General features: G+C 36.9%; 1 protein-coding gene across 23 annotated transcripts in view; it reads right to left on the bottom strand.

Annotated features, from left to right (window-relative positions):
• FOXP1 (forkhead box P1) overlaps nt 1–27847 on the bottom strand; it is a 657906-nt gene that overhangs the window by 92239 nt on the left and 537820 nt on the right. For 21 of the 23 annotated variants that reach the window (XM_081937955.1, XM_081937944.1, XM_081937964.1 and 18 more), the window contains 3 exons: nt 18300–18437; nt 16057–16146; nt 3856–4015 (listed from right to left, as the gene is read on the bottom strand). In XM_081937955.1, coding sequence (XP_081794081.1) covers nt 3856–4015; nt 16057–16146; nt 18300–18437 — 388 coding nt within the window. The remainder of the gene's footprint in view (nt 1–3855; nt 4016–16056; nt 16147–18299; nt 18438–27847) is intronic. The other 2 variants (XM_081937963.1, XM_081937948.1) reach the window with 1 other exon arrangement.

Below are 27847 nucleotides of genomic sequence, written 5' to 3'. Positions count from 1 at the left end.
AGAAAGTTGATTTAAACCTCATAATGTCATCAGTTTAGAGCCATCAGATTTCTCCGATAAAGAAATTGTGTTGTATTCTGTCATGTCTAAATTCTCAAATTATCTTCCCTCTCTTCTTCCCAAATCCAATAAAGCTGTAGGATCATAAGAGAAGATGAAAGAGAAAAAAAATAATACCATACACTAACCAATTAAAATTCTTTTTGTTAATGTTTGCCTTATCAGTTGTAAATCCCTTTTTAAATATCTGCCCCCTCCTAAGTTGCGAGAACTAATAGTTACACTAGACAGTGAAGACTATTCATCAATCAATGCCACAACTGCTGAATTACCTACTAGCGTCTCCGATGTGTTGCTGCACAAATTACACTTCATGCATCACCACATTCATTTCTTTCACATTACATGTTAGTGTATCTTGTCACTGCCCAATTGCCCTCTTTTGGACAGCTTAAGTGATATATTATGCTATGAAGCTTGCCAAGGAAACTTAATAATAGAAGGACTATTTGTAAAAAAAAAAAAAAATTAGAAAGACATGAGTCCAGAGTCCAGTAAGTTAATATGTAAAAATAGCTTGTGAGATTTCTCAATTACATCTGAAGGTGTAATAAGCTTATGCTATAATGTTTTACATGAACCAAATCAACCTTTATACTATTTCCTTTAATTTTGCCTTCCTTCCTTCCTTCCTGCCCGCCCTCCCTCCCTCCCTCCCTCCCTCCTTCCTTCCTTCCTTCCTTCCTTCCTTCCTTCCTTCCTTCCTTCCTTCCTTCGACTCTACAATGGCAATATTAAATTTGATATCATATAAAGTTTTCACTTGACCATCTTCTACCATTAATAAGAAGCATTTGACTCCATTCAACTTTGACTCCCTGGATGTTTGGTTACCACTAAATGAAACAAAAAACAATTATTCAGCTTCCTTCTTTGCTTTGGGGTAGGAAGAAAGCAATAAATGTAATGGATGCATACCCATGATAAGCAATGAAATATTTCGGGACGGGAGGGAAAATGATTGATGAAACAAATGAGCATAAGGATTGCTCACAAGTTCATCTTGCTTCAGATTACAATCCTAATGGTTAAGTCTATAACGGATTAATCGCTTTGGAATGTGTGAATTTTAATGGGTAAATTCAAGCTTAGATTGAAATAAGAATTTCCTTCCCTATAATTTAAACCAGGGGAATCAAACTCAAGGCCCGCTGGATCCGACCCGTGAAGTGTTTAGGTCCGGCCTGAGGAAACAGCGAAGGATTGGCTGGCGGTGCCCCTGCCAACAAAGACAGAGCTTGGGTGGGCTGTGTGCGGCCCTTCGAGGCTCCGTTTTTGGCTGCACTGGCCTCCTGCAGCCTTCTACCAGCAAAAATGGAGCTCGGAAGGCTGCAGGAGGCTGGCAAAGGGCTCAGGATGTCAAGCTGGCATTTTCAACTTGGCCACACCTACCCATGCCACGCCTACTCAGCCCCCAAGGTCAAACCCTGATACAGCCGTCAATGAAATTGAGTTTGACATCCCTGATTTAAACTATTGGGGAGGATGCAAAAGGACTTACACCCGCACATTAGCATCTCCTATGTTGTTCCCCATAAACTGACGACTGAGTTTGATACACCTGACTGCAGGAAACCGATGTGGGTCAGGAGAATATGTTTTCTACAAAGTAGTCAACCAGTAGGTAAAATTAATCAACAGAGTCATCTGGAAATGCTGAGAGGACTATTCAAATTTCCTAGGCATTTGAGGATGTGGGGGGAAAGATAAGGTAGCTTTAGAGCAGAGACACAGCATTAAAAAGAATCCCTTTGTTCAACTCATGCAATATCATGTTAAGTCTCAACGATGGTAAATATAGATATGACTATTTTAAGTGGTAGAAAGAAAATGTGAAACTTCTTATCCCTTGTCAAACACAGGATTAAGGCAACGGGGATCTATTGTTCAAACTTTGTAAGGTAAAGAGAACACAGATGCTGGGGGCATTGCATATTTTCAAAATGTGACTACCACAATACGTTCAGTTCATCGCTCTATAGCATTGTCAACTTTTGGACCTGGGCTTTAGCAACAAATTGAACTGCAGTCATTAGAAAGCAGCATGTTTGTGTTATGCTGTGAAAAGTTCAACTGCCAATTTCTGCACATCGAGTGGCTGTTAAATATGCACGAGCAAGCCTGGCCAAAATTTGTAGGGGATTTTTTTGCATCTAAGAACTGCAATGCTTTTATAGGAAGCAAGAGAGCAAAACAGGGTTAAAAAATATGACATGAAGGGTAACTTTACTCACTATTTTGTGAAAGTCTTTTTTTTTTTAACCCTCGGAATAGTTTACCCAATTTAGACATCGCCCATCTTCCTCACAAAAGGCACACAGGGCGGTGTACAAGTAATATACAAAAATGTAACAACTGTACATTAAATGGTTATTAAGAGGCAAAGATAGTTAAAAATCAGAATTGAAGACAGAGGGAGAGCCTTCAGGTTGCTAACCAGCCCCATGCCTGTATGTTCTTCTGAGGTCCCTAAGCAAGGAAACAATTATTCTTGTTTACCTGACAATTTATTCTGTTTTACAGATGGTCCTCGACTTATGACCGTAACTGAAACACCCCCCCCCCCCATTGACTTTGCTTATGAGAAGGTTGCAAAAGCACATGATCCCGGGACATTTGTCATAAATATGAACCAGTTTACCAAGCATCTGAATTTTGATCACATGACCGTGGGGAATAGTACAACAGTGGCAAGTATGAAAAATGGTCATAAGTTACTTTTTTTCAGTGCCGTTGTAACTTTGAATTGTCACTAAATGAACTTTTGTAAGTACTGCCTGTGTAGGTGAATGTTACAATGATTGCTAGCAAAATCTTCTCAGACTAGTCGCAGAAGGACTATGAGGACCATGGTCTGGATGGAGGGGCAGAGCCTCATGGACAGTCTGCCCACAGTACACTACGTTTAGGGCATGGAAAAAATGAAACAAGTTGGAAGATTTTTGTATAATTTTTGTTCGACTTAAAACTCCAGAGATTTCAAGCTATACGGAACTCTTTCTCTCTAGCTTGTTACTTAGAACTTTTTGTCTGCATTCTTGTAACAAGAAAAGCTGATCTACGGTAGCTAAAAAGCATGAGTTGGATTATTCTCTTGTATGAGGGGTTGCCTGTTCTAAGGAGAGACCAGCCTAACAAAGATCTGATATATTCACAAGAGGTCGTCCTCTTGTAGTCCTACAGGTAGTCCTCCACTTAGTTCATTTAGTGACCGTTTGAAGTTACAACAGCACTGAAAAAAAGGTGACTTATGATCATTTTTCACAAGTATGACCCTTGCAGGCATCCCCGTGGTCACGTGATCAAAATTCATATGCTTGGCAACCAACTCACATTCATGACAGTCACCGTGCCCCATTTGTGACCTTCTGATCAGTAAAGTCCATGAGGAAGCCAGGTTCACTTAACAACCGTGATACCAACTTAACAATTGCAGTGATCAATTTAACAACTGTGGGAAGAAATGTGGGCAAAACTCACTTGACTAATGTGTCACATAGGAACAGAAATTTTGTGCTCAATTGAGGTTGTAAGTCGAGGACTACTTGTAGTTTGGAAGGTTGGGGCCTAGGGTCTGTAAAAAAGTAACAGCATTTTCCACTGCATTTGCTTTCAGAGGAATTTCGTTAGCCACCCTACAAAGTGTTGCACAGACATCACAAATGTCTCTATGTTTAAAGCGTGACAGCTAGAAAAAAGGAATGCAAACTAATTTTCCAGGCGGGGGGGGGGAGTTTTTCTTGCTGAAGTTATTTATCCCCATTATTGTCGGCAACCCTCAAAACCCACCCTTACCTTGAGCAAGAGGCTGCAACGATAAAGCAGGCTGGCCTGGCTGAATTGATAGCAAACCTTGACGTTGCAAAGACAAGAGGTGTTGCTGTTGCAATTGCTGCATTTGCAGAAGCTGCTGCTGGAAGGCCAACTGTTGCGACGTCACCTGTTGCTGCTGCGGCTGGCAAAGAGAAAGAATTGATATGCTTCTTTTAGTTTCGTATATTTACTACTCCCTTCCACACTTCTATGTTTAGGAGGGAAGGAAACGATTCATTTAAAGAACTTTGAAAGCTGCTGACCGTCTTAGCCAGAACTACAGTAAGGGGGTAAAAGACTTATGAACAGTGTGATTTTATGCATGTCTACTTAATGTGATGCTCAGTGAGATTTAGTTCCACTTGAGGATTACACCCCAGCAAGTAGCAGGAATACAAACAGTCATGCAAATAGTTACAGCTAGTTTACGAGAATTGCTGCTATGAACTCAGGCAACTATTGATGGGGCCCCAGCATCTATAAGAAAGTAGCAGCAATTCCCAGTGCATTTTGCTTTTAGGGGAAAGCAAACCACCATACAAAGGTACAGTTGCACAGACATCACAAATGTCTTTTAGCTTTAAAGCATGTCTGCATATCTTATGTCTCATTAGTTAAATGTTTTTCAAGAGTTGAGCTTGGCAGCATACCAGGTGCTCAATAAACCTTGCTGTTTCGCTGCCTGCTTGTAAGTGTAAAAATGAGGGACCTAGCTGTCATCACATGGCAAGCCATAATTCAAAGCTAGTCAGTTATGTTGAGCATGATGGATCACGGGCTATGCAGACCTGTTAAAGCAATCCTCAAATTATTGGCTGATTTTGTAGCTTAATGGGTTTCAGAAGGGTGGCCAAATCCTAATCTTAAAAAGCTGCCTTTTCTGAGAAGTCCTATTAAAATAATTATATTCAGGTCTACAACTATTTGGGGGGAAGGGGACGACTCTGTAAAGCAGGATCATGACACATTTGGATTTTTTCAAGGAATTAATGGGTACAATGGTTGGTATTGAAGGAAGATTAGGCCCTTCACCAAATGGCTGCCACGATAGGCAAATCTAGCCCAAAGACAATTATTTAATGGAACGTACTAGTGCATATATTGTCTGCCAACCTCATCTTAACTTTGTTTTTCTTTTCTTCTTCTGGGCAGATAGACACACTTCAAAGCAAGCATTATGCCAACAGCACTCATGTGGAATTCACAGCATTCACAGAAATAAATACTGCAAATTGGACTGTGTTTTTACCATACCAGCCATCCATTCTTTCAAAAGTAATTTAAACAATTACACATGTTTAGGAAAAAAAAATCAAGGGGGGGGGGAGGTGATTAATGGTCCCATCAGATCCAACAGGGAACTAACTTATAAAGGTTAAACAACATTTGTGCATTTTAAAAAAAAAGAAAATTTAAGATTTTTTTTTTTAAAAAAGATAAAGGCCCTTCCATTTATCATAATTTTTATTCTTTATGGTGACATACACATGGGCGAAGTATTAAAAATATGAAAAGAGTAGTACAAAAATATATACAAAACTCTTTCACGTATTATCAGAAGACAATGTTTCCAAAACTTAAGCCTTAAATGGGGCAGACTGGAGAATTCTTGTCACGGCAATATGGATTTAGCAAAATTCATGCATTTATTAAACATTATAAATTATAAACTTTTAAATCATTTAAAAAGCATGACCATATGGCATACCTTTTTAAAACAATTTCAAATGGATGGGGTCTACAGACAGAGAGTCAGCGTTCACCCTGAAGTAGCATTACTAATAGTGTGCAAGGGTGTGGTTCAAAAATGTTGGTTGTCACTATGATTGGCAGATCGTGAAGTTCTTATAAACTTGAGCTGCTTAGTCCAAACACAGAAAATAACATGAATCTCATACATCTACACTTAATTGTAATGATAAATAACCCATGCTATGCTCTATTTACTTATTAAAGTACTGTCTCAGCTATTAAGGCACCAATTGGTTAATTTATTGTATTTTCCATAGGGGCTGTTGCTGTCATGTAATCTATCATTTCCACTTTAAAAAAAAACTTCAGCAGTTTGGGGAAAAACTATCTCAGGGAAAAGGGCTATGATGTTATACTTGCCAGGATCTGAACCTTGAACCCTTAGAGGTGTAAAAGACCATGTTGCTTTCTCACTGCTGCCCCCAGAGAAGGTTTTAACTACTCTGTTTATCACTTCTGACATAAATAAATGAGAAAAAATCCCAGACCTTTGAAGAAGAAAAACTTCATCTAATATTGTTAATTAGCCATGACAAACGATGAAATAACACTGTAAATCTTTCATAGAAACAGCCACTAGATTTTAATTATACACATTCATAATTTAGCAAACAACATCTTATTTGAATGCACTTAATATGTGCAGTACTTGAGGCTTCAGAGTCCTTCATTTTGTTTCATTTAAGCAAGCCCTTAGGTTTTACTCGTCTTGTATTTTATTTACTTTTGTTCTTTAAGCACCCATGAAAAAGCTTTTGCTGCTTTGATAAGGATCTTTTTATTTATTGAGCAATGACAGGAGGAAACTTTGGTTGTGTAAAATAGTGCATCAAGCCAATGTTTAGCAATTCCTTAAGCTAGCCAAAAAAAGTTAATGTAGATTTCCTTAGTAATTATCTGAGTGATAGAAAGATAACATAGTGCACTAGCACAATAAACAGAAGGAAATTATCTAATATCCCTAATCTGTTAGGAATAATATCAAGGTGGAGGGCTTCAGAGAGTTTGCAGCTAATGTCTGCAGAAAGAAAATTAACCCTTGACTGACAGAAACATATATAAACTATAAGACACAGCATTTGGAAAGAGTGGGAACTATATGAAGAATTAAAACCTACATACAATGGAGACTCCTGCGAGTTCCTTGGACTGCAAGGCGATCAAACCGGTCAGTCCTAGAGGAGATTAACCTGACTGCTCTTTAGAAGGCCAGATCCTGAAGATGAAACTCAAATATTTTGCCCACCTAATGAGAAGGAAGGACTCACTGGAGAAGAGCCTAATGCTAGGAAAGACTGAGAGCAAAAGAAGGAGGGGACAACAGAGAATGAGGTGGTTGGATGGAATCACCAAAGCAGTAGGCGTGAGATTTAACGGACTCCAGAGGATGGTAGAGGCCAAGAAGGTCTGAAAGAATGTTGCCCATGGGGTCACGATGGGTCGGACATGACTTTGCAACTAACAACAAACATACAATGGAGAATAACTGCCTATAGGAAATCTCTTATTTTAATCTTCAACCATTTCATTCTAAAAATGTATTGTCAGCATCTACCCACTTTGGCTGATTCAAAAAAAAAAAACAATCATGGTTGGGCTTGATTTTTAGGATGTTCAGCAAGAAAGCTGACTGGTAAAGGCAGGATGGGGAAGTTAAAAAAACTTGGAAAAAGGCAATGACAATGACAAGCTACAAGTGACATGCCAAGAAAATTACATAGAACTGGAGTCACCAGGATCCAATTTTGATTGGAACAAGTCTTTATAAAAAAATCTCTAAAGGCATTTATTGCCTGCCATTAAGGAGGGAATTCCATTTTTCTCCCAACCAACCAGATCAGAATATATTTACAACTATATAGCCATACAAAAATGGAGTAGATATTGTAATTCGAGTGGGTGGTTATAATAAATGTTTTGGTTGGAACATGTTTTGGTTGGAAACAAAAATAAATGAATAATAAATGAGCCACTGTGGCCCAGTGGTTAGAGTGCAGTACTGGAGGCTACTTCTGCTGACGGCCTGCAATTTGGCAGTTCAAACCTCACAGGCTCAAGGTTGACTCAGCCTTCCATCCTTCTGAGGTGGGTAAAATGAGTACCCAAATTGTTGGGGGGCAATATGCTGACTCTATAAACTGCCTAGAGAGGGCTGTAAAAGCACTGTAAAACGGTATATAAGTCTAAGTGCTATTGCTAAGTGCTATATATAGATTTGCCTCTTCAACAACCAACTCACATGTAAATTTTGCCCTCTTCCTTGGGAGCATTATCTGCAGAAATGCTCCTCAAAATATATCAGGGAGAACCTTTCCTTGAAACAAATTCCCACTTGGATAATACTGTCCTGGAGCTTTAATTACCTATTTTCACTTGTTGGAGCTGTTTTTATTTTTGGATCAACTGTTACACCTTCTTTCACCTGTATTTCATCCCGCTGTAATGAATAGGCATTTCTCAAGAAAATAAACTATTCCTTTGCTTCCACACACCAAATGACCGGGATAAGCAGATCCTCCCTTCCTCTTCTTTCATTGACAAAATTAACAATAGCAAAAAATATAATACAACTGGTTCAAATGCATGAACGCTGAACAGCCAAGGGTTCAAAACAACAACAAAAAGAAAACATACTAAGAATAGGGAGACCACATATTAATCCCAAACCCAGGTTAACACACACAAAATCTGGTTTACATAATATATATGCCAAACAAATAAGCTATATTATGACTTAAAACAATACCAGTGCCATACAACAAGCTTTGACAATGTTTGGTTCACACATTATTTTACGGTTTGTTTTTATGCAACAGTATCCAGAATTATGTTTTATGACAGAGGTCCTAAATGGTACCAATCCATGGTCTGTTAGGAACTGGGCTGCACAGATGGAGGTGAATGGCGGGCAAGCGAGTGAGCAAAACTGAAACCATCCCCCTCCCCCAATTCAAGGAAAAATTGTCTTCCGTGAAACCAGTCCCTGATGGCCAAAAGGTTGGGGACCACTATTTTATGAGATAGGCAACTATATAAATATGATTAATTATTTTAACTGCAACTATCTGATTCTATTTCAGCTTAATCTAGAGTATTGTGGAAACCAACCATGAAGTCCTTCATAAAAAACTGGTTTGTTCTTGGCAGTGAACATTTGAGCAGCATGATAGTTAAACTGGCCTTGAGACAGAAATGAAATGGGTAGTATCTCCTTGAATGGAGAGGCAACAGCAGGATGTAAAGAACTGTTCAAACACACCTCTTGGGAAACTGGTGCCAACAATGGCAAAATGGGGCTTCCCATGATCATAAGCATACTAGGACAGGAGTAAAGGGTGGACTCATTGTTAAGTATCCTACCTTGCCCTTTCTCCATATTTGTCCTCTTTCTCCTTTAAATCCCCCCTCCCAATTATTCTTTATTTTTGCTACCTCACCAGAAATATATTCTGACACCAGCAAGGGGCATTCATGGCAGGGAATGCATGTTCAAACTCTTTTTATTCCAAATTGCGAATGCACTTCTCTTTTTATCCTTAACGTGTCTATTAAAAGCGGTTACCATAATTACTCAGATGGAACTGAATCTGTATTACATCATTTATCTAAGGACACTTTTACTAGGAAGAGACTGTCTTGAAATTAACTATACAAAAGTTCATTTCTTAAGTCTGCTAGCTTTCTGAACCCTATGTAGTAGAAGGGAATGATCAAAAGACACATTATTAAATATAAGATGCTATCTTGTTTTGGGAGCTAGCATGGTGCAGTGGTTAAGGCCCTGAACTAAAATTGTGGAGAACAAAAATTGAGTCTATTCTCAGCCTTAGAGACAAATGGCATAACTTGAATTAGTTTTTCACTCTAGTGTCCTCCACAGGATTCCTGTTATGGGGAAAGATCAAGGAAGGAATGTTGTATATGCCATCTTAACCTTCTGCAGAAAAGGCAGGATATAAATCTAGCAAATAAACAAGCAAATGTTAAATAGAGTTTGCCTTCTCTGAGCAGATAGGTTTATGGGTACAAGTGCAAGAAGCTTTTTTTGCTGGAAATACAGCCTCTCTCCAGTGTATTATTAACTGCCCATTACTTCACTGACTAAAAAATAATAATTGAACTTCTGTTTTCTTAAACTGTATCTATAGCCAGAACAACAAAGCTGTAAATAAATTAAAAAAATATTAGCAAGGCCATTTCAGTTCTGAACCAGCTCTGCCCCCAAATAATTCCATTGTTTTTGATAATCTTTTGAAGTTTTTCAATTAAGATACATCTCAAGGACAATTAAACCAGGGTCTAATAATTGTTCAGTGTCTCAGCTGTTAATCATTGTGAAAAATGTATACTATAAAAGGAATGCTTGAATATGAAAATGCTCCCTGCTTGGGACGTGTCAGTGACTTGCCACTTTACTGCAAGTTAATATTTTAAAGCCAGTTTTATTTATGTAAGTTGACTGATGCTTGTTCTGTTGTCTTCACAGCTATCCTCCAGGAAAAGCTCATGAAAGTTTTTTTTTTTCAGTTTAAAAAGCCAGAATAAAAAAGTACACAAACCCATTGTCCAAGAAAGAACTTAAAAGCAACACACGTTGCCAAACTCTGTTCCACACCCAGTTACCAAACACAGGATACAAGGCAGTTTGTTTACTTCTCACAATTGAATGCACACAAAAAAGGTCTCGGTGCAGTCCTGTTGTCAGGTCAGTAGTCAGTTGTTAGAATGCTGAAATATCCTGATAAAACTTGCATTTTTGATCTCCTCCCTAAAGCCGCTGTCAAAGGTCTGTTTTCCTTTCTTGGGTTACTCCCTACTGCCTAACATAAATTGTCATAACTCTGGAGGACAAACAGCCTTTTATTAAAACAACTTATTCAGCTTAAGTTGAATTTTAAAAAAAAGTTTGGAATATTTTCTAAATTGTTTTTAAAATCCCTCATCTCTCCCCTTCTCCTGCCTATTTTATATACTCAGAAAGATAATTTTTAATAAAAGCAAAACACAGAGTAGAAGTGTTGAGTTAAGTTGCAGGCTTGAAAACTGGCTTGAAGAAATGGAAACACTGCAATAGAGAGATTCTCCACCCTGCTGTAAATTTTCCTTACTTGGAAGAAATAAGACTTTTAAAAAACCCACTATTGAAAGCACACTGGTTTTACATTAAAAACTGTATTACTTAAGGATACAGATGTGCTTTCAGGAGATGGTACAATAACGGGGACTGTTACAATGCATGAAATGATGCATTAAGTCAATCCACTTTAGCACTGTAACAAATGTCAAATTCAAAATAGATTTTGCAATAATTTAATATTGAGAATATAGATTCAGATAAATGGTATACAGATGTACATGTATCTTACACCGACCACTGTTAGCATATCAAATTAGCAAGAATATTCTCTCAAACTAAGGAATTTAGAAAAACTTGTGGGATAAACTACGTTATTTGAAGATAGGCATCCAACTATTTACCCATCCATCCATCTGTAAAACAAGTATCACTTAAAAGAAAATATATGCTTGCTCCTTCCATCCAATCCACCATTTTTAATAATTCAGTTTCAAATAGAGAACAGTCTTCTCTCAGTGCAGCTTTGGAGACTGCAATATTAGATAAATGCACACAGTACATCAGGCCTGTTAAATATTGAAATTCCATTACATTGTCCAACTTCCCTTCTTGTCTTTTTACACACAAAGTATTTTTCCTTCATCTCCAAACCATCATCTGTGTGTCAGAGACGCTCTCTTGTCTGACAGCAGCAATTTAGAAGAGTTAACTTTTATCGTTCATTCTGCTGTGTAACTTTCCCCTTCAAATTTCTTTATCTGCCCTCTGAGCTCATCTGAACTTTCATGTTCTCCCAGCATGCAGGCTTGCATTCAGAACTATGTCTAATAGACCAAATAAGAGGTTAACAAGAAGTGGCAACAGAAAGGGGAAAAAAATACAATCCCTGGTAACTGATAAGAATGACAGTGGCAGCCCTTTATTGTTTGTCTTCAAATATAGAGTTAAAGATCCTTAAAAAACTAAAATTTGATGCCTTTGAACAGAAAGAAGCACAAAATAACAACAGGGGGTTATTGCCTTGCAGCCACAGGGGAGAAAGCTCCATAATTCTTATTCTCCCTTTTGAAGGTTGTTAGAAATCTGATTCAAAAAAGCAGCAGCAGAAGGAGAAAACCTCTTGAGGCTATAGCCATTTCCTGTGATCATGCATAATGTGCTTCAAAAGTGGGTTTTTACCAATTCTGTTGATCAATTGCACCTCCTTGCTATTCCACCCCCCCCCTCCATTTTTTTTCTGCCGTGTTTACATCTGATGCGACTCAATGACAAGCCCTGTCTGAGACTGTGAAACAGGCCTGTCATGTTGATTTATGGGCACATCAAACCACAACTTGTCCAAACTGAAGCTCGCAGTTCATTAATTAGAGAGTTGTGACTTTGAAGTCAGCTTTCAGACTGTGGTTTTTAACATTTGGCTTAATTTATATGCTCTTGAATGTGGATCTCTAAGGGAAAAACTGAAATTCCCTTCTTGTCTTTGAACTTCTTTTGACCGCACAATAATCATTTCTTTGTCCAGAGTGATGCTTGCATCCCAGAGTCATTAACGCGCATTGAACTGCCACTGATGAGTAAGCCCTACTGAATTAGAAAAACAGCCAGCAAAACAAAGCTGAGAGCATTCTGCACAGTGATATCTCACAATTACATGCCTTCCCTCCCTGTGCCATTTCCATTTTAATTACTCTTAGTCCTTTAGATTTACATTTTAGACATTTTTTAATCTGTTCCTTTTTTATTATAGTGGCGCCCGTTAGCAGGCTCTTGTTAAGGTTTGTGTCAGCATTTCCTATTATAGCCCCCCCACCCCCAATTTCATAACTCAGCTGTAAAATTCACACTTGGCTTAAAACTTAGTTTTCCACATTGCAAGGGGAGCGGGCTTGGTGATGGGTAAGGAAATGTATGGAGCAACATGGGAATGGATGCTTTGGGATCAATGCAACTGCCACACAAAGACAGGGTTGATTCAGGTGCAATAACACAACCAAACTGAGGACATCCTTCTAGATAAGCCCCAAGATAGGGCTTGGCTGATGTGATGGGGCTGCATTCCTTCAAAGACTTATCCTAGATGACAAATGGTGGAGCTGGCTAGAGCTGCCATAAGCCACAATACAAGTACTTTCTCCTGAAATTATGTAATCTGCCATCATCTAAAAGTCAATTAACCACAACTTATGACAGCCTCACATAGAAGAGGCATAAGGCAGGGAATTATACCTGCGATATCAGTAGCATAGCAATGAAGGCTTTGGAAAAGAAGGTGTGAAGTGTCTACCTCCACAACGATGAGAAGAGCACAGGCAATGTTTTTTTTCCCCCCTGTGACACTCTACGAAAGTGACAGCTGGACTCTCAAAAAGCAGGATAGAAACAATACTGATGCTCTTAAACTTTATATTGGAGAAGACCTCTGAGAACATCGTGGGTAACCAATAAAACTAAACAAAAGAATGGGTTATGAAACAAATAAATGGAAAGTTCTCACTTGAGACACAAACAATTAGGCTCAAATTATCATATTTGGGATGTGTTATACAAAACCCAGCACTATAGTGAAGCCTATAGCAGCATGAAAGATAGTAGGAAAAAGAAAAAGATCTACCAGCAGCAAACTGGTTGGCAGAGACTTCAACAAGGATGGATGCATCTTTGGAAAACCTGAAGAGCCAGATTGGGGCCAGATCTGTTTATGTGAACACTAAGGTAAATGACACAGAATTGATGGGACATTTGATCAAACTTTGGAGTGCCAAAGATATCAACCCTATCTTAAATGTTCACAATCTGCTCAGTCTTCTCTAGGGGGAAAAACCAAGTTCAGATAGAATTCTACAACAATTATAATATATGATGAAATTCCCGAAGTCTTTGCTGTAGAAGATGAATAGCAAACATCCATGGATTATGAGACGTGCCATAATTTATTTAGAAAGAATAAATTTAGAAGGAAATTGTGTCCCACAAATTTGGCAACGGGGAAAACTATACTACCAATAGCATGTTCCATGTTAAGGTTTTGCCTGTAAATATTTTGTGAGGTCATTTTTGACCCACTAATCCTGAGAAGAATGGAAATTGTAATACTTCTAGTAAGTTTGTAGGTGAACCTTCAGCCTTGTAGTATGTGGGATAAAGAATAGGTTCTGAGGGCATGTACCCCTTGATAGGCATGGTCTGTCCCTAAATAAGGCAGCACTGCTCCCTGTCCATTTCAATGGCCAACAAGCTAGGTGATAGTAAGTAGATGGACAGAAAAAAGAAGGGAGAGAAAAAGAAGGTTCTTGCTCACCTATAGCCGAGAACAATAGAAAGCATTCTTGTCTTCATCTTTCTCCCTCACACATAAGGAGCAAAAGGTGATTATAGATTTATTTCCTTAGGTAATACCAATCAGATTGCTTTGAACAGCATACAAAAAATTTACAAAGAGAATCTCCAATAGAGTAAAACAACAATAAAGCTAGTCCCAAGGTAAAATCTCACAGCTGGTCTCCATCCTCACTAAGCAATAGAATTGTCAAAAGTACACCTAAGAAAATATATTGAAAGACATTTCCTAAAAACAAGGTGCATGGAACCCAAACATACGTCTGGGGCAACACACCTAAATCAGGCAGCATCAGGTTGTGGCATTCATGAAGTCTATCACAGATACAAAATACAGAAGAAGGCATGGCTCCACATCTGGGCAGAACAAGCCAAAGGATGGCTCCACGTCTAATCCCACATGGCCACGAGTGGGACTTGTTTTCCACTACCATTTGATCTTCTTTGCTACCTATGATAGCAATTCAAGGACTACTCTAATAACTATAGACTTTTATATCAATATATAAAAATACTTCAGGGTTACAGCTTTTCCTGATAATACACCACTCCTCAAATGGTAACTGTGATGATTTGAATTTGTCACCCTATACAAGAAAATACTTTCTTTCACTAGTTAACCAATTTTTAACCTTTAACCATTTTTTTTCCAGCTCTAGCTTGCAGCTATGCAATGAAAGCGTCTATATCCCAGGACTCTTCTTACCCCATCACTCAAATGTCAAGGACTCGCCACAAAACCTACATGCAGCTGAATGTGGAGAACAATCCGGGACACACAGTCAGTTCATAAAGAGAACTAGCTAGTCTAATGGGTATGATTGTTTTCCTGCTGAGAAAATATGGTGCCTCCCAGGCTCTTCTCTCTATCTTGTATACACACACATACAAAACCCTGCAGATATAACACAAAATAACTGGTAATGGCACATAAACTGTCTTTCAGCAAATTCTGTCCATCATCCTTTATCTTCTCTCCCTGTAGATGCCCTAATGGGGTCCAAGAGAAGTACCGTATCTCCTGGAACTATCTAAAGATCTCTTTTCCAGAGGTAAGTGTGCTTGTTTGGTAAGAGGTAAAACAGGGAAAGGATTACAAGCAGAGACATAAAGATATCTAAAGTTGCTGCAAAACAGGACAATTTTCCAAGACTGAGATATCTCTGATCACTCAGCAAGAAGAAAATACATGAAATTGATTTATACGCTGTTTCTATTTGTTTAGAATATGAAAACAGAGCAGTGATTCTTATCCCTGTGGGAAGAGATGCCACATTTTTGTTCATGGAATAAGCATAAAACGTAAGTATCCTTGATAGGGGTACTCTACCATAGTATGGTAATCACTTGGGCAAGGACCAAGTGAGCATTGTGATGGCACAAAGCAAATTTTACTCTTTTTATATTAGATATAACTATGGGGCTGAATTTGTCGGTCATGATGCTTAAATTCTAATTTAGATGAAACTATTGGATTCGATGAACACAGCTAGGTTCAGACTTTAAAAAGTCTGAAAAGGAGTAGAAAGAACAATAACAAAGCACTGAGCACTGGTTTGCTTAAAATGCCCCAAACTAATCAGACACATTTCCTCGGAGTTGCAATGAATAGATCCCCTCCAATAGGCTGCACCTGTAGGAATCAAGGTAGCACATGTGTAATTTAGTAAAAGAAGCTAGAATTTATCAGCCAGCTGTTTGGCAGAGAAAGGAAATGTAAATCAAGCTCCATCCAATTCCTAAATGGCAAATTCTGGCTCTTTTCACCAAATTACATGTGTATGATGTGAGCTGGTGAAGTTTATATTACTTTGTTTATCTTAACTACTTTGGGTATGTTAATTAATCATTCAACCACAAAGTTGTACATATGGAAAGTGGGCCGCAGTGACAAAATAAGTTACTAGCTTTTATACTGTACTAGGACAAATTTGCCAGATAGAGGGATTTTTTAAAAAAATAGCTATACTTTCCCTCATTATCTCTAGATTGCAAGTAAAAACGGATTTTAACAATACCTCTTTAGGTTGTTTTCCAGCATGTTGTTGCTGTAGAAGTTGTAGCTGCAACTGTTCCTGCTGTTTCTTATAAAACTCTTGGAGCTGCTGCTACAAAAGAAAATAAAAGGAGACAAGGAAAAAGAAAAGGTAGAGGCTATTAAGTAAAACAAAGTGGGATGGCAAATCCAGGTTCCCCTTTTGGTAATACACAAACGGCTATTTGAAAAATAGCATCCTTTTATCTGTAACGCTGTGACCTTTAGTTTGATACTCGGCAATAAATTCAATGCACATTGACTATTCTTGGCATTATCGTTTGAAAAGTAATCTCCAAAATGAACTGATGAAAAACATACCATTTTCTACACAAACTAATTAAAATAAGGCAAGAAATGACCTTTGATTGAAACAACAAAGCCAGAATGCCCTTGCTACGAATGCCTGGTGAATCTTTATTTGGAACATATACAAGCATTCTAAATCATTGGTGCATTGTACTGTACCAAGCATCATTTAGAACAGACATAGGGTTCCCCCTGCCATCTACTTTGCTCGCTATTCCAGACAGATAGCTCATTCGATGCTTCTGTTCTGTGAATTAATACTTGAGAGAATGAATGCAAAGCACCGTGTTCAATGTCATCTTGCAATGGTCTCTGGGACTACTGCTCTATGAATGAATGAATGAATGAATGAATGAATGAATGAATGAATGAATGAATGAATGAATGAATGAATGAATATTTCACTGACATACATACCACACAAAGTCATTTGGGGATTTAGTTAATTAACAACATTTTGGAGGAAGAGGATTTTAACCCAAAGACTGTTTCATAGCCTTCAAAACTCTAGTATGTATTTCTGCTGGGTGGCCAGTACCGCACTTCTGTTTTGATCACTATGACAAGATATCACCCTTGTTATTTTTTACCAGCTACCTTTCACTAATGTATGAGCCGCAAATGAAAGAAAAGTGGCATTAGCAAGGTTTTAATAGGCTGATTAATACAGTAAAAGGGGACAGACCACAGTTGCACAGATATTGCATTATATTTATATGGCGGGAAGTAGATCAGATTTCAATGCTCTCTTTATTTCCTAAGTTAGCATGGAGGGTTTGCCTCTATTAAAAAATGGCTCCATGAGAAAGCTAGACCACGGTATTAAACAAAACTTGTGGCCAAGTAAAGATTTGAATCTAGACCTCCTATTTCTAAATCCAACATGAAACTACAACACTGCGGAGGCTGTAAAAAAAAGCACCTCTGGCTCAGCTATTTCTATTGTGTTATACTGCTGCTTGCTATGATCTAAAACAGAGTTCCCCAATGTTTCCAGTTTTGCAGAACAGTGGGGGGGGGGGGATGGTTCACACAAGCGGCCGGCAAATGCGTGCATAGCTCCATTTGTGTGAGTGGTGTGCCCATGCGCCTGCCGCTCATGCAAATAGTGTGTGTGCGCAAGCCCTTACCCGCTGCTTACGCAAGTGAATAGGTGCATGAGTGTGCTTACTAGCTGTCTGTTTCCACTGTCCAGTTGCAAACCCCCCTTGTGCCCCACAGGTGAGGAACCCCTAGTCTGAAATATAAAAATAGTGCCTAAGCTAACAAATTGAAGTATGAATTCTTTTAGGCAGACCCTGATGAAAACTCATTATTAGAAACATATATGATGTTTGGGACCTCTTTAAGCCCAATCTGAAAGTATTACTGATAGCACATGGAGAAAAGCTTGGGAAGTGTCAACTCTTCAGACCATAATTTTGCCCAGCCATTATTCATAGTTGCAACAATGACAACACATAGAAAGAACTATAACTCATGAATGAAGATGAATTATATGTGTTCCAGGATAATGTTGCAGGATCCAATCTGCGTCGGTCACCAGGACTTCCTAAAGACTAAGCCTCTGGTCCCGGTGACCAACCCAGATTGGATCCTGCAGAACTAACTACAATTAACATAAACACAATTATTCTGATGAGTATTTCCTATAGTGAATGTGAATGAATGGCACTTTGTTCAACTTGACACTCTATACAGATATCTTTGGAAATATTGTCATTACTAGAATTCCTAGCTGGTGGAAAATTCTGGGAATTTGCAATCCCATCATGTCTCATGGATGCCAGGACGTAAAGATGCAACAATCACTTATTTCAGGACGATACGGCATAGGAAATGGCATTACTTTAATAGCCTTCCTTTTCCAACAGCTTGGTGTTGGTTAGCTCAACCGCTGCTAAAGAAAGCAGTTACCTGTTGAAGCATGAGTGCCTGCTGCTGTTGGAGCAGGACCTGAAGTTGCTGTGGAGTTAGCACTTGCTGCTGGAGGATCTGCTGCATTTGCTGGGGAGTGATAACTTGAGGTGTCATCATAGCCACCGACACTGGAACCTAAAATATGGAGACAGAATAAAGAACAAGCAGTTCAACAAACCTTCTGTCAAGGGAGAGTTGTTTTGCTATATTTCATTTTAAATTTCTCTTTCTGTTGTTCACCCTTTAAAATAATTGCTTTAGTGAGCTGCAATCTGGAGACTCTTTTTTTTTTTTTGAGCAGGCAAATACAATACTGTATTGTTAGGTCACTCCAAATGTTTTTCCTCTAGCTTTGATTTTAAAGGACAAGCAAAGGAATTTAAAAAAAAATATGTGATTGCATCTTATTTATTTCGGGGGAACGCTATGCACCAGCCAAATAAGTTTGTTTTCTACCATTCCACAGAAATAGATTTTATGTTCTGAGAAAACCAAGCTATTAATCTGCGCATCTTCTAGAGGTGCCTATCAATTTTGACAAATGTTACATTAATTAACAAGTAAGACCCTTCAGAAGCGGCCGTTGGGGAGTTTCAATTTAATGACTTGAAGCAAATTAATGCAGTTTCAGTGATACAGAAAACACACCTTGCTCCCCAGCAATTTTAGCAGTGGAATTCCTATGATGATGTCTCAACCGTTCCGCATTCACCTAGCATACAGATGGCTTCAATTCTTTCGTATTATGTGAGATACCATTAAAAGCCGCTTTCCATGACATTTCAGTGACAAACAGCTACAGTGATGAACTTGATAGCATTTCATATTTGCAACTGTTAACACGTTTCTGCACGGGCATCTTTGCAACGAACCTGTACACTCTATCTGAAAGGATGATGTCTTGTTCAGATAAAACACTGACATTAAAATGACAGGCTGTCTCGGCCAAGGTTACACAAATTGTATTCAAGCGGATACCTAATGACAATGCTTTGAATTCTGCAATGTAATTTTAGAATGTAATTTAGCTATTCAAAATAATCACTGCACTTGTGTTTAATTTGCAGACTACATGAGAACCATTTTGTCAGTTCCGGTAATGCAACAAGACTATTTTGCAAGAAACCCCACCAGAAAAAGAAAGACAGAAGAAAAAAAAAGAAAGGAAAGGATGAGGGGGGTGGGGGGAGAGTTACAATTGAGGGGGGCACAAAACTCACATGACTGAATAAGTAATATTTAAGCACAATACTTTCCTTTAGTTTCAGCTGAAATAGGTGACAGCAAAAAACTAAAAGCAGTAAAAGGATATACTTAGTTAAAAAGAATCTGCTGTCATCTCATATACTGCAATGAAAGGTAATAACATGTTTTGAACATTTTTATGCAGCACATGTTAAAAAATCAGCAGACAATAGCTGCTGAGGAGATAAAAAGGTTTTTTAAAAATATTTCAGGGGAGTAGTAAGCAAGAAAGAAATGCAGTATTAATTTTATGTAACATGATGTCTTAATGTGCAATTTTTCTTGCTTTTTTTCACACGATTTGTCCTATCATTTGCATAGCAAATTCCCATTCCTAATTTCACAGTCATTATGCACTGATGTACCGATTTCTCAGCATCGCTAATTTTGATGAACTAAAACGGGGGGGGGGGGGAATGGTTTCTGAAGGTCAGATTTATATAGAGCAAATACCATGCGGTGTGTGTATGTTTACCTATTTTAGAAGCAATGCTTAACTGCATCTGTTTGATACAATTATACCCTTTGACCCCTCATTAACATAATACAAAACACTAGACCAGCAAGTGTCAGCAACATTGTTATGTCAGTTAGGGTTACTAGGATATGCGTTGCAATGTAAAGTAACCTGAAGCTCCTATATCACCTATGGATTGTATGAAATCAAATGTGTCTCAAAGCCATCACATTTGAATTTTAGGTTTTATACATATTGGAATTATTTTATGTTATGCACGCTTCTGTGCACTGACAATTATGTGTGCCATGCTTGCAATTGAGTTTTACTGTTCTGTAGAATTACAGCACAATTTACTAGACAAATTTTAGGAAACAGATACTAAAATTCCACTGATATTAATGGTAACAAGAACCAAATTCAAACATAGAACACTGAAATATAGGTATAGAATGCTTAAGTATCAGTGACAAGCGCTGAGACAGAGAGACTATTCCTTAAATCATTGTCTTATTGATTTCCATTCAAGTAACAAGGGGAAGACATATATAGAGACTGACTGACAATAATGAAACAAAGAAAAGAACAAGAGCATAAATAAACAAACAGAAGAAATAGATTAGATGCTGATTTGACACATTTACTGGGTTGACAGCAACAAGCTTTCTTTCACTCTCCTGCAATTGCTAGACTTTTCAACATAACACAAATGCTACATAAAATTTATGCAGGGTGAGCTGTGTTGTGGGACAAGCCCAATAAAAATTAGTCCAGTTACATGGAAGTAAATCTGGGTCCAAACTAATAATGTTAATTCTAACATCAGACAGGATAGTTTTGGTTAACCAGTTATTGGTTTAAGTACTTAAAAAACCCAACTCTATAGAAAGACAGAGATCACATGATTACACTTTTGATTTTGTAGACTTCTGTTAAAAATATTTGACTGAATCTGCCTGTACTTTATATTCAACCTTCAGTATTTTCACTAGTTTAGAATTAAAATATTGTGCACCATTTCTTAACATTATCATTTTCTTCTATAAAGAAAATTTTGTAATTATGTAATTATGTAATTATCCATTTTGTAACAATGGATCCTGATATGCGAAAGCAAATATTTTTGGATTTTTTTAAAAAAATGTTACTCCTGATTGATGTACAAATCAATTTTATTTGATCAGATTTAGGATGGAAGTATACATAATGACTTTTTTGTGGGGTGTCTTCTATCCAACATTCATTTAATGCAACTTTGGGTATGAAATGAAGAACAATAAGGGACTTGTCATAAATTAAGGAAATGAATGTTTCTTTTCCTACAGATTATCCACTCCACAATGCTATCACAAGTTTTCAAAAGGAAAAGCATTTTAGTGTCCTAGAAGAAGTAAGAGTCCTACTACTCTACTCTTTCCATTTCCAATCACAACTATTATTTTTTATTTTTGCTTTAGATACTAACAAGATCTAAATCTCAAAAAAGAGTTTCAAATAATTTGCAGATCTGCTTTCTCTGAGATTTTGACAATGAACGGGTAAGTCAACTGAAGCCATATTTATAGTTGTTAACAGTTATTGCAAGGTTAGCCAAGGATTATAACTAAAAAGACCTGACAACATGAGAACGACAAAACGAAATGTTCTTGCCTCTCCATTTCTGGTGGGGGAAAAAATAAAAAAATATAATTTCCTGGGGCCAGCAACAGGTGTCAGCAGCTCTTGAACTGCTCTTACTCCTCTGGATTGGTCCTGCTATGTCATAAGGAGAAAGGACAATGGAAGCAGGACTATGGAATGGCTCCACAAAATATTGGAATTTTTCTTCAACATTGTTGGTTGTCCAAGGGGAAAGTGCCATTTGCTTCAAATTCAGCAACTCCTTTCTTCCTCACTATTCCTGCTTCTTCTCTTGCCCACTTCAAGCATAAAGTGGTGAAAGGAACTTTATCTTATACCCCGCTGCCGAAACACAAGACGATTACCTAGACTAAGTTTTAAACAAATACGTTTGGATATCTAATTTCTTAATTTCCAAATATCCCACTTATTCATGTCACTAGTCCCTAGCACTACTAGGATTCAAAGAGAATGTGATAGCAGCAATGGGCTATTACAGTTCACACTTTATTACCCACAACTACTAAGGTCATTAAAACAAGAGTGATTGTACTAATCTTAAATTATTGATCGTGGTTAAGTACTGTTATTTAATTCTATGCAAAATATCTGAGAAGCTGCTAAAAGCACACAACAAAGACGGCTGAAAATTATAGCCAGGGCATGGAGATTTCACTGAGATTCAGAAAAACTAGCTAGTGGCTCAAATCAATAGTATTTAAAGCAGTCATGTAATTTCTAAATTACGGGTTCTAATATTTATGGCTCCTGATTTGAATATATACCATCAAAACAGTACTTGTTTTACATACATTACACTTATATCTGAGTGAAATAAGAAATCTCTATTTAATCTTGTTCTTTAGCATGTTAAGACTTTAATCCTGGATGGCTAAAATTTGAGATTCCTCTTGCAAATAATATTTAAAATCCTTTTCTTTAAATCTCATCTAATTTTATAAAGAAAAGAGACCTCATACTGGTAACTATCCAAACACATCAATCAACAAAAATTTATTGATAGAACATGTCTTCACGACTCTGAAATAAACTAATTACAAGGTATGCTAATAAAATACATGTTATGAATGACAATAAAATGCATGAAACATGATCAGCGTAATCATAAGAGGCTCCTAAACAGTAAAACAAATGAAGGTTATAGATTATGCTTATTGATTTCAAGAATGTGTAAATCTATAAGGAGCTACGATACAGACAAATGGAAGTTCAAATTGCAATCCACAGAACATTTCCTTAGGAAAAAGTTTCCTTTAACACAGCAGGACTATAATTCCAAACACCATATATAATACTAGCAACGTGCTACCCATCCAGTCTGCTCTGTGAAACAGCCATCTCTTAATTGTTCTGTTTTAATTTTAAGGAGAAAGTTGTGTAATTTATTTAATCACTTTCCAATATTCACTTCAATTTGTAACCCAGGGTCTCTGAGCTAAAAGACCAGCAAAGTTAATAACTTTCACCCAGTCCTCTTATAGTTGTGTCCCTAACATAGTCCTACTAGAAGAGATCTGCTGACATTTCTTCTGTCAGAAATGGAAAATATGCCTTTAAATGAATTCAACTGATCCTAGGTTCATTTCATTGGCCTATACATCACATCATTATGTGGTTCTAAACTCACTTTGAAGATAAAATAGTGATTTCAGGATGATATTTTTCTTTCCAAAATTATTCAGTTTGTTTAATTAGACTGACTGCTAAATATTGACTTTCTCCAACTTCCAATTTATATATATTCAACTTCCAATATATATATATTCTCAATATCAAATGTTATTATTTTAAAAATGTCCCCATTTTAAGAGAAGCTCTATTCAATGCTTCGTATATAATTTCTGTTTTGTGTTTATGCGTTGTACTTTTGAGGTACTGCCATTATTGCTCTAAGGATCATGATGATAATAATAAAAACAACAACGATCACAATTAATTTAGCAGAGAGAACTTAAGAATTGTATTTTTAATGGCCTCCCAATTCCTTTAGTGGCTGAGAAAGAATACTGAAGTGGTCAAATTTGTTATAGAAGGCCATTTTAAGGTAATGAAAAATTTTAACTCCATCAACTTAGTAAGACCAGTGTCTACAGAATAAAAGGCACCTCAACTGATTTGAGTAATGCATTAATACTAAAGTTGCCTATGTAACAATAACGTGGAGGGGGGAATCATTCAGCATAATGCTGAAAGCAGTTCAACCCACTGAAATAAGGAAGCACTAAATTACATTATCTTTTTCTCCCTGTGGATAAAACATTTCTGACACAATATTTCAGGTCTACAAAACAAAAACAATTAAAGAGAAAAAGAAACCACACAGAGCTGGAAACATTCATGCGGAAATCATGATTCCATTTCATTATGCAAAATAGAATTTCACTTTTAAGACTTCAGTATTTTTCCTGAAATAACACTGCAGAGAAACGACAGGTACTGTTTATTATATTAATGTAAAATCAGCTAAGTAGTCAGTCATTAGCATAAATGTTCCATCCTCAACAATACAACCTATTTTTAAAAAAGGGAGGAGAAGATGAAATAAGAGCGAAGCTCTTTACAATTCAATTAGCATGTTTTTTTTATTATTCTGTTTATTGCGCTTCACTAAGAGTGGGAGTTTAACTAGAGACATACACAATTAAACACCATACATTTTCCTGACTTGGTTAATAATTCTGTGTTCCTACTACGTAAATCTTTCTTTCCTAACTGAAAGGAAGAGGAGGGGGAGACAGAAATTTATATTTGTTTTAATATGAAACCTTAGTGGAATCTGACACTATCTCCTCTTTGCTTTCACAATTGATTTCTTACTTATGTGCCAGGCTGCGAGTTAAAGCTATAGTACATATCAACTTCATTTGCATATAAACACAGACTTTACATAAATTAAGACTTTATTGTTAAATATTTGTTAGGATGAACACTTTTCCCTTCTTATCTAAAGCGACATGCAGAAAAAGGAAGAATAGGGACAGAAGGATTCAGCTGTACTCAGTTTTTAAAACAACATACCTGCATAGCAGTATTACAATAGAAAGGAATCTTCTTCAGTCAACATTTGTTTTGTTTCTCTTTAGCTTACTTAAAAAAACAAAACAAAACAAAAAGCAGGCGCAGAGCCCTAAAGAGTTTGTACATTCTTAATCTCATCCCCACAAACCTCAAAACAGTCAAAAAGCAACAACCACGTATCCTCAATTTCATTAAACAATCTTAGTGTTTAATATTTACACACTAATTTAATGCATTTGGGGAATCATAACAAAATGACTATGATTAAATTAGCATTTCAACAGTTGCACACTAGAGAGGGTTTTTTTAAAAAAAAATTCTGCAGCATCTCAAAAACTGTAAAATTTATACCAGCAAAATAATTTGCAACATTAGCATATATTTTTATACTCTATTTTCTTACTCAAAAGATTTTCATGTGAATTTGCCTTTTTTTCCCTGGGTATGTGAAGGAATAGACCGGAGGATGGGATGTACAAGACACTGTACTGTCAAATGTAATATTAATAACCAATTAAAAATATGGTGAACTTACTCCCAATCAGACACAAAATCCCAGACAAATTATGACAAGATGTCTTCAAGTTACACACTCATTTAAAGCATGTCACAATGCAGAGTTACAGCCTTTCCAAATATCTATAAAAGTTTATTGGCTTGTAACATATTGTGTTTCACTCCTATCACAGGTATCTTCATCTACAGAATTGTAATCAGCACTCGTTCTACTCATTTTTTAATTTAAAAAAAACCATCAGATTCTTCTATCACATATTTGCTGATTTATTTCTAATAAAGACCAACTAGAATATTCTCTGTCCTTTAAAGATCAAAATATAAGGGATTTCTTCTTCCTTTAAAGATGCCTTACATAGTAAGACAAATGAGAAACTGCAAGAACAAAATCTTCTCCCAAAATGGTGCAGTAATTAGAGTAATAGTGCAAAGCTAAATACAATAAATAAGCTACCCTTTCCTAGAAAATGTAAGCTGTGAGTATTTGGTACTGGTTATAGGAAAAATGTATCAAAATTTAATGTACTCTCCCATGTGTCATCTTGTTTTCTCAAGACTTCAAATAGAATTGGAAAACACAAAATAACAAGCCCTTGAGAAATCACAAAGTCAACCTTTTTGATGTTATTGGTTTACCTTGTTCTCTGTTATCTGAACAATGATGTTTCAGATTTAAGGGCAAGATTGAGAACTTTAAAATTAAAATATACTACTGTTATCCGGTTGTCCTTTTCTTTTCCTTCAGGACTGGAATGAAATCAATTCTTAATGAATGAGTGAGAAGAACTCTAGTCGAAAGACAAAGAGAAGTGGGTAATTGTTCAACATTCATTTATACACCCATTCTACTCTACCTCTTCACACCATATACTACAGACAGGAGAAATACTTCCCAAGAGAGGAAACTGCTCTGAAAAGGTTAACATAAAAGACCACTTCATAAAACGACTTGATATTCTTTAAAAAAAAAAATCAGACACCCAAGCTAACTTTACAGATGAGGAACACATGCGACAGTGTCTACCCCTAGATTTCTTCCCCGTCCGTGATATCATGGGGTGGAGGAAGAAAAGAATACAGCTAAGGAGGAATCTACCCCTTAAAAAAGCATTCAAACTAATGTCTGAATTTCACAGGGTTTCAAGCAAACACTGTCCGACTATTAAAACAAGCAAGCAAACAAACAAACAAACAACTTAAAATCAGCCAAACAATATCAAGTCAGTCTTCAGTATCAGAACTTTCCCACACTGCAGGTGTGGATTTGGGAAATGGGAGGAGATTCTTTGTATTTACTTATTTTCTGCAACAACAATTTGGGAAGGGGTGTGATAGATAGATAAGGAAAGAGAAACAATGTTAATCTCTCAAGTAATAAACATTTTTTTGCAAAGTAGATTGATTCTGCTGAGGGTGGGTGAGCCATTGTCAGATTTTGTTTTGCTTTTTCTGCTTTTCCACTCTCTAAACTTTACACATCAGTACAATTTTCCTACCGTTAAAACAAATCATGTTTCTGCTTTTTCCAAAGCAACAAGAGTTTGAGACATTGCAGTCAGCCATTTGCTTGCTTTTTCAGCACTTTGGAAAGAAATAAAACTATAGTGAAATGAACACAAGACTTCCTAAACAATCCCAGGTCTCACCATCTGCTGACAGTTGACTATTTAAGAAGACACACGAGAAACTGTATTAACATATTTGGTCTGTACCTCTTAACATTTAGCATATGTTTAACATTTTGCCTCTTAACAAAATCAATAATCTTTGCTGGTCACCATGCATATTTGATTCTTTTTAAAAATTACACCTAGCCTTCCTGGTCAGTAATGAAGGGGAAGCAAAACTAGGTATTTATCTATCTACATCAAAACTTACTGTTTTTTAAATAAATCCATAGTAGAACAATCTAGGTTTTCCCCCCTGTGGGTGCTTATAGTTTGCAGAAAGTAATACATTCCAGTCAGATACTAAAGAATAATTATAGTCTGACATTTTCACCTTCATGATGTAGTTACTAATAGGAATCTTCTAATGTATATAATATAATAGAATCCTTATAAGAGTTCTCATTTTTTGAAGGAATCAAAATAAAACAAGTCAACCCCTCCCTACCTTGCATGTACATCATAAAAGCAAAGCTGACATTCTGCTTTTAGGTATATAACAGTGTAAAAAGTTCCAAGAAATTATGATCCCATGTCAGTTTCAGTGCATGACTCCAATTTTAGCCCAACTGGGCATGGCAACTCCTCATTCTTGCCTGTATTAGGTAAGATGCTGTTTTTAAAAGGGGCAAAGTGGTTAGGACGGATATTACAAAGTACAGTAAGGTGGACTTAAAAGAATAGTTTGTTAAACTAACAAACAAAGAACAAAACCACACTGAAATAAATCCTCCCTATCATAAGCTTTCTGATGATTTATGATTTACCAACTCAGCAAGGTTATGCAACACTGCATGCCTTTTTAGATGCATTATTTGAGCCAGTTGAGATTTAATTAAGATCACAGCCTCCAAAATCCCTGTCAAATGAAAAATTCACAGAAGACAATGCACTATATATCCTCATTCAGATAGTCTCCTCTCCATGACTTTGGAATAACATAAGTTAATCCTGTTTCTATGGTGGCAGACAAAAGTTAACAAATTTTGTTTTCTTTCGAC

The sequence above is a fragment of the Natrix helvetica genome (assembly GCF_964273705.1).
Source record: "Natrix helvetica genome assembly, chromosome: 1".
In the NCBI taxonomy this organism is placed as follows: domain Eukaryota; kingdom Metazoa; phylum Chordata; class Lepidosauria; order Squamata; family Natricidae; genus Natrix; species Natrix helvetica.
Note: the sequence above shows the minus strand (reverse complement) of the source record. Positions and strands in the feature narration are given on the sequence as shown.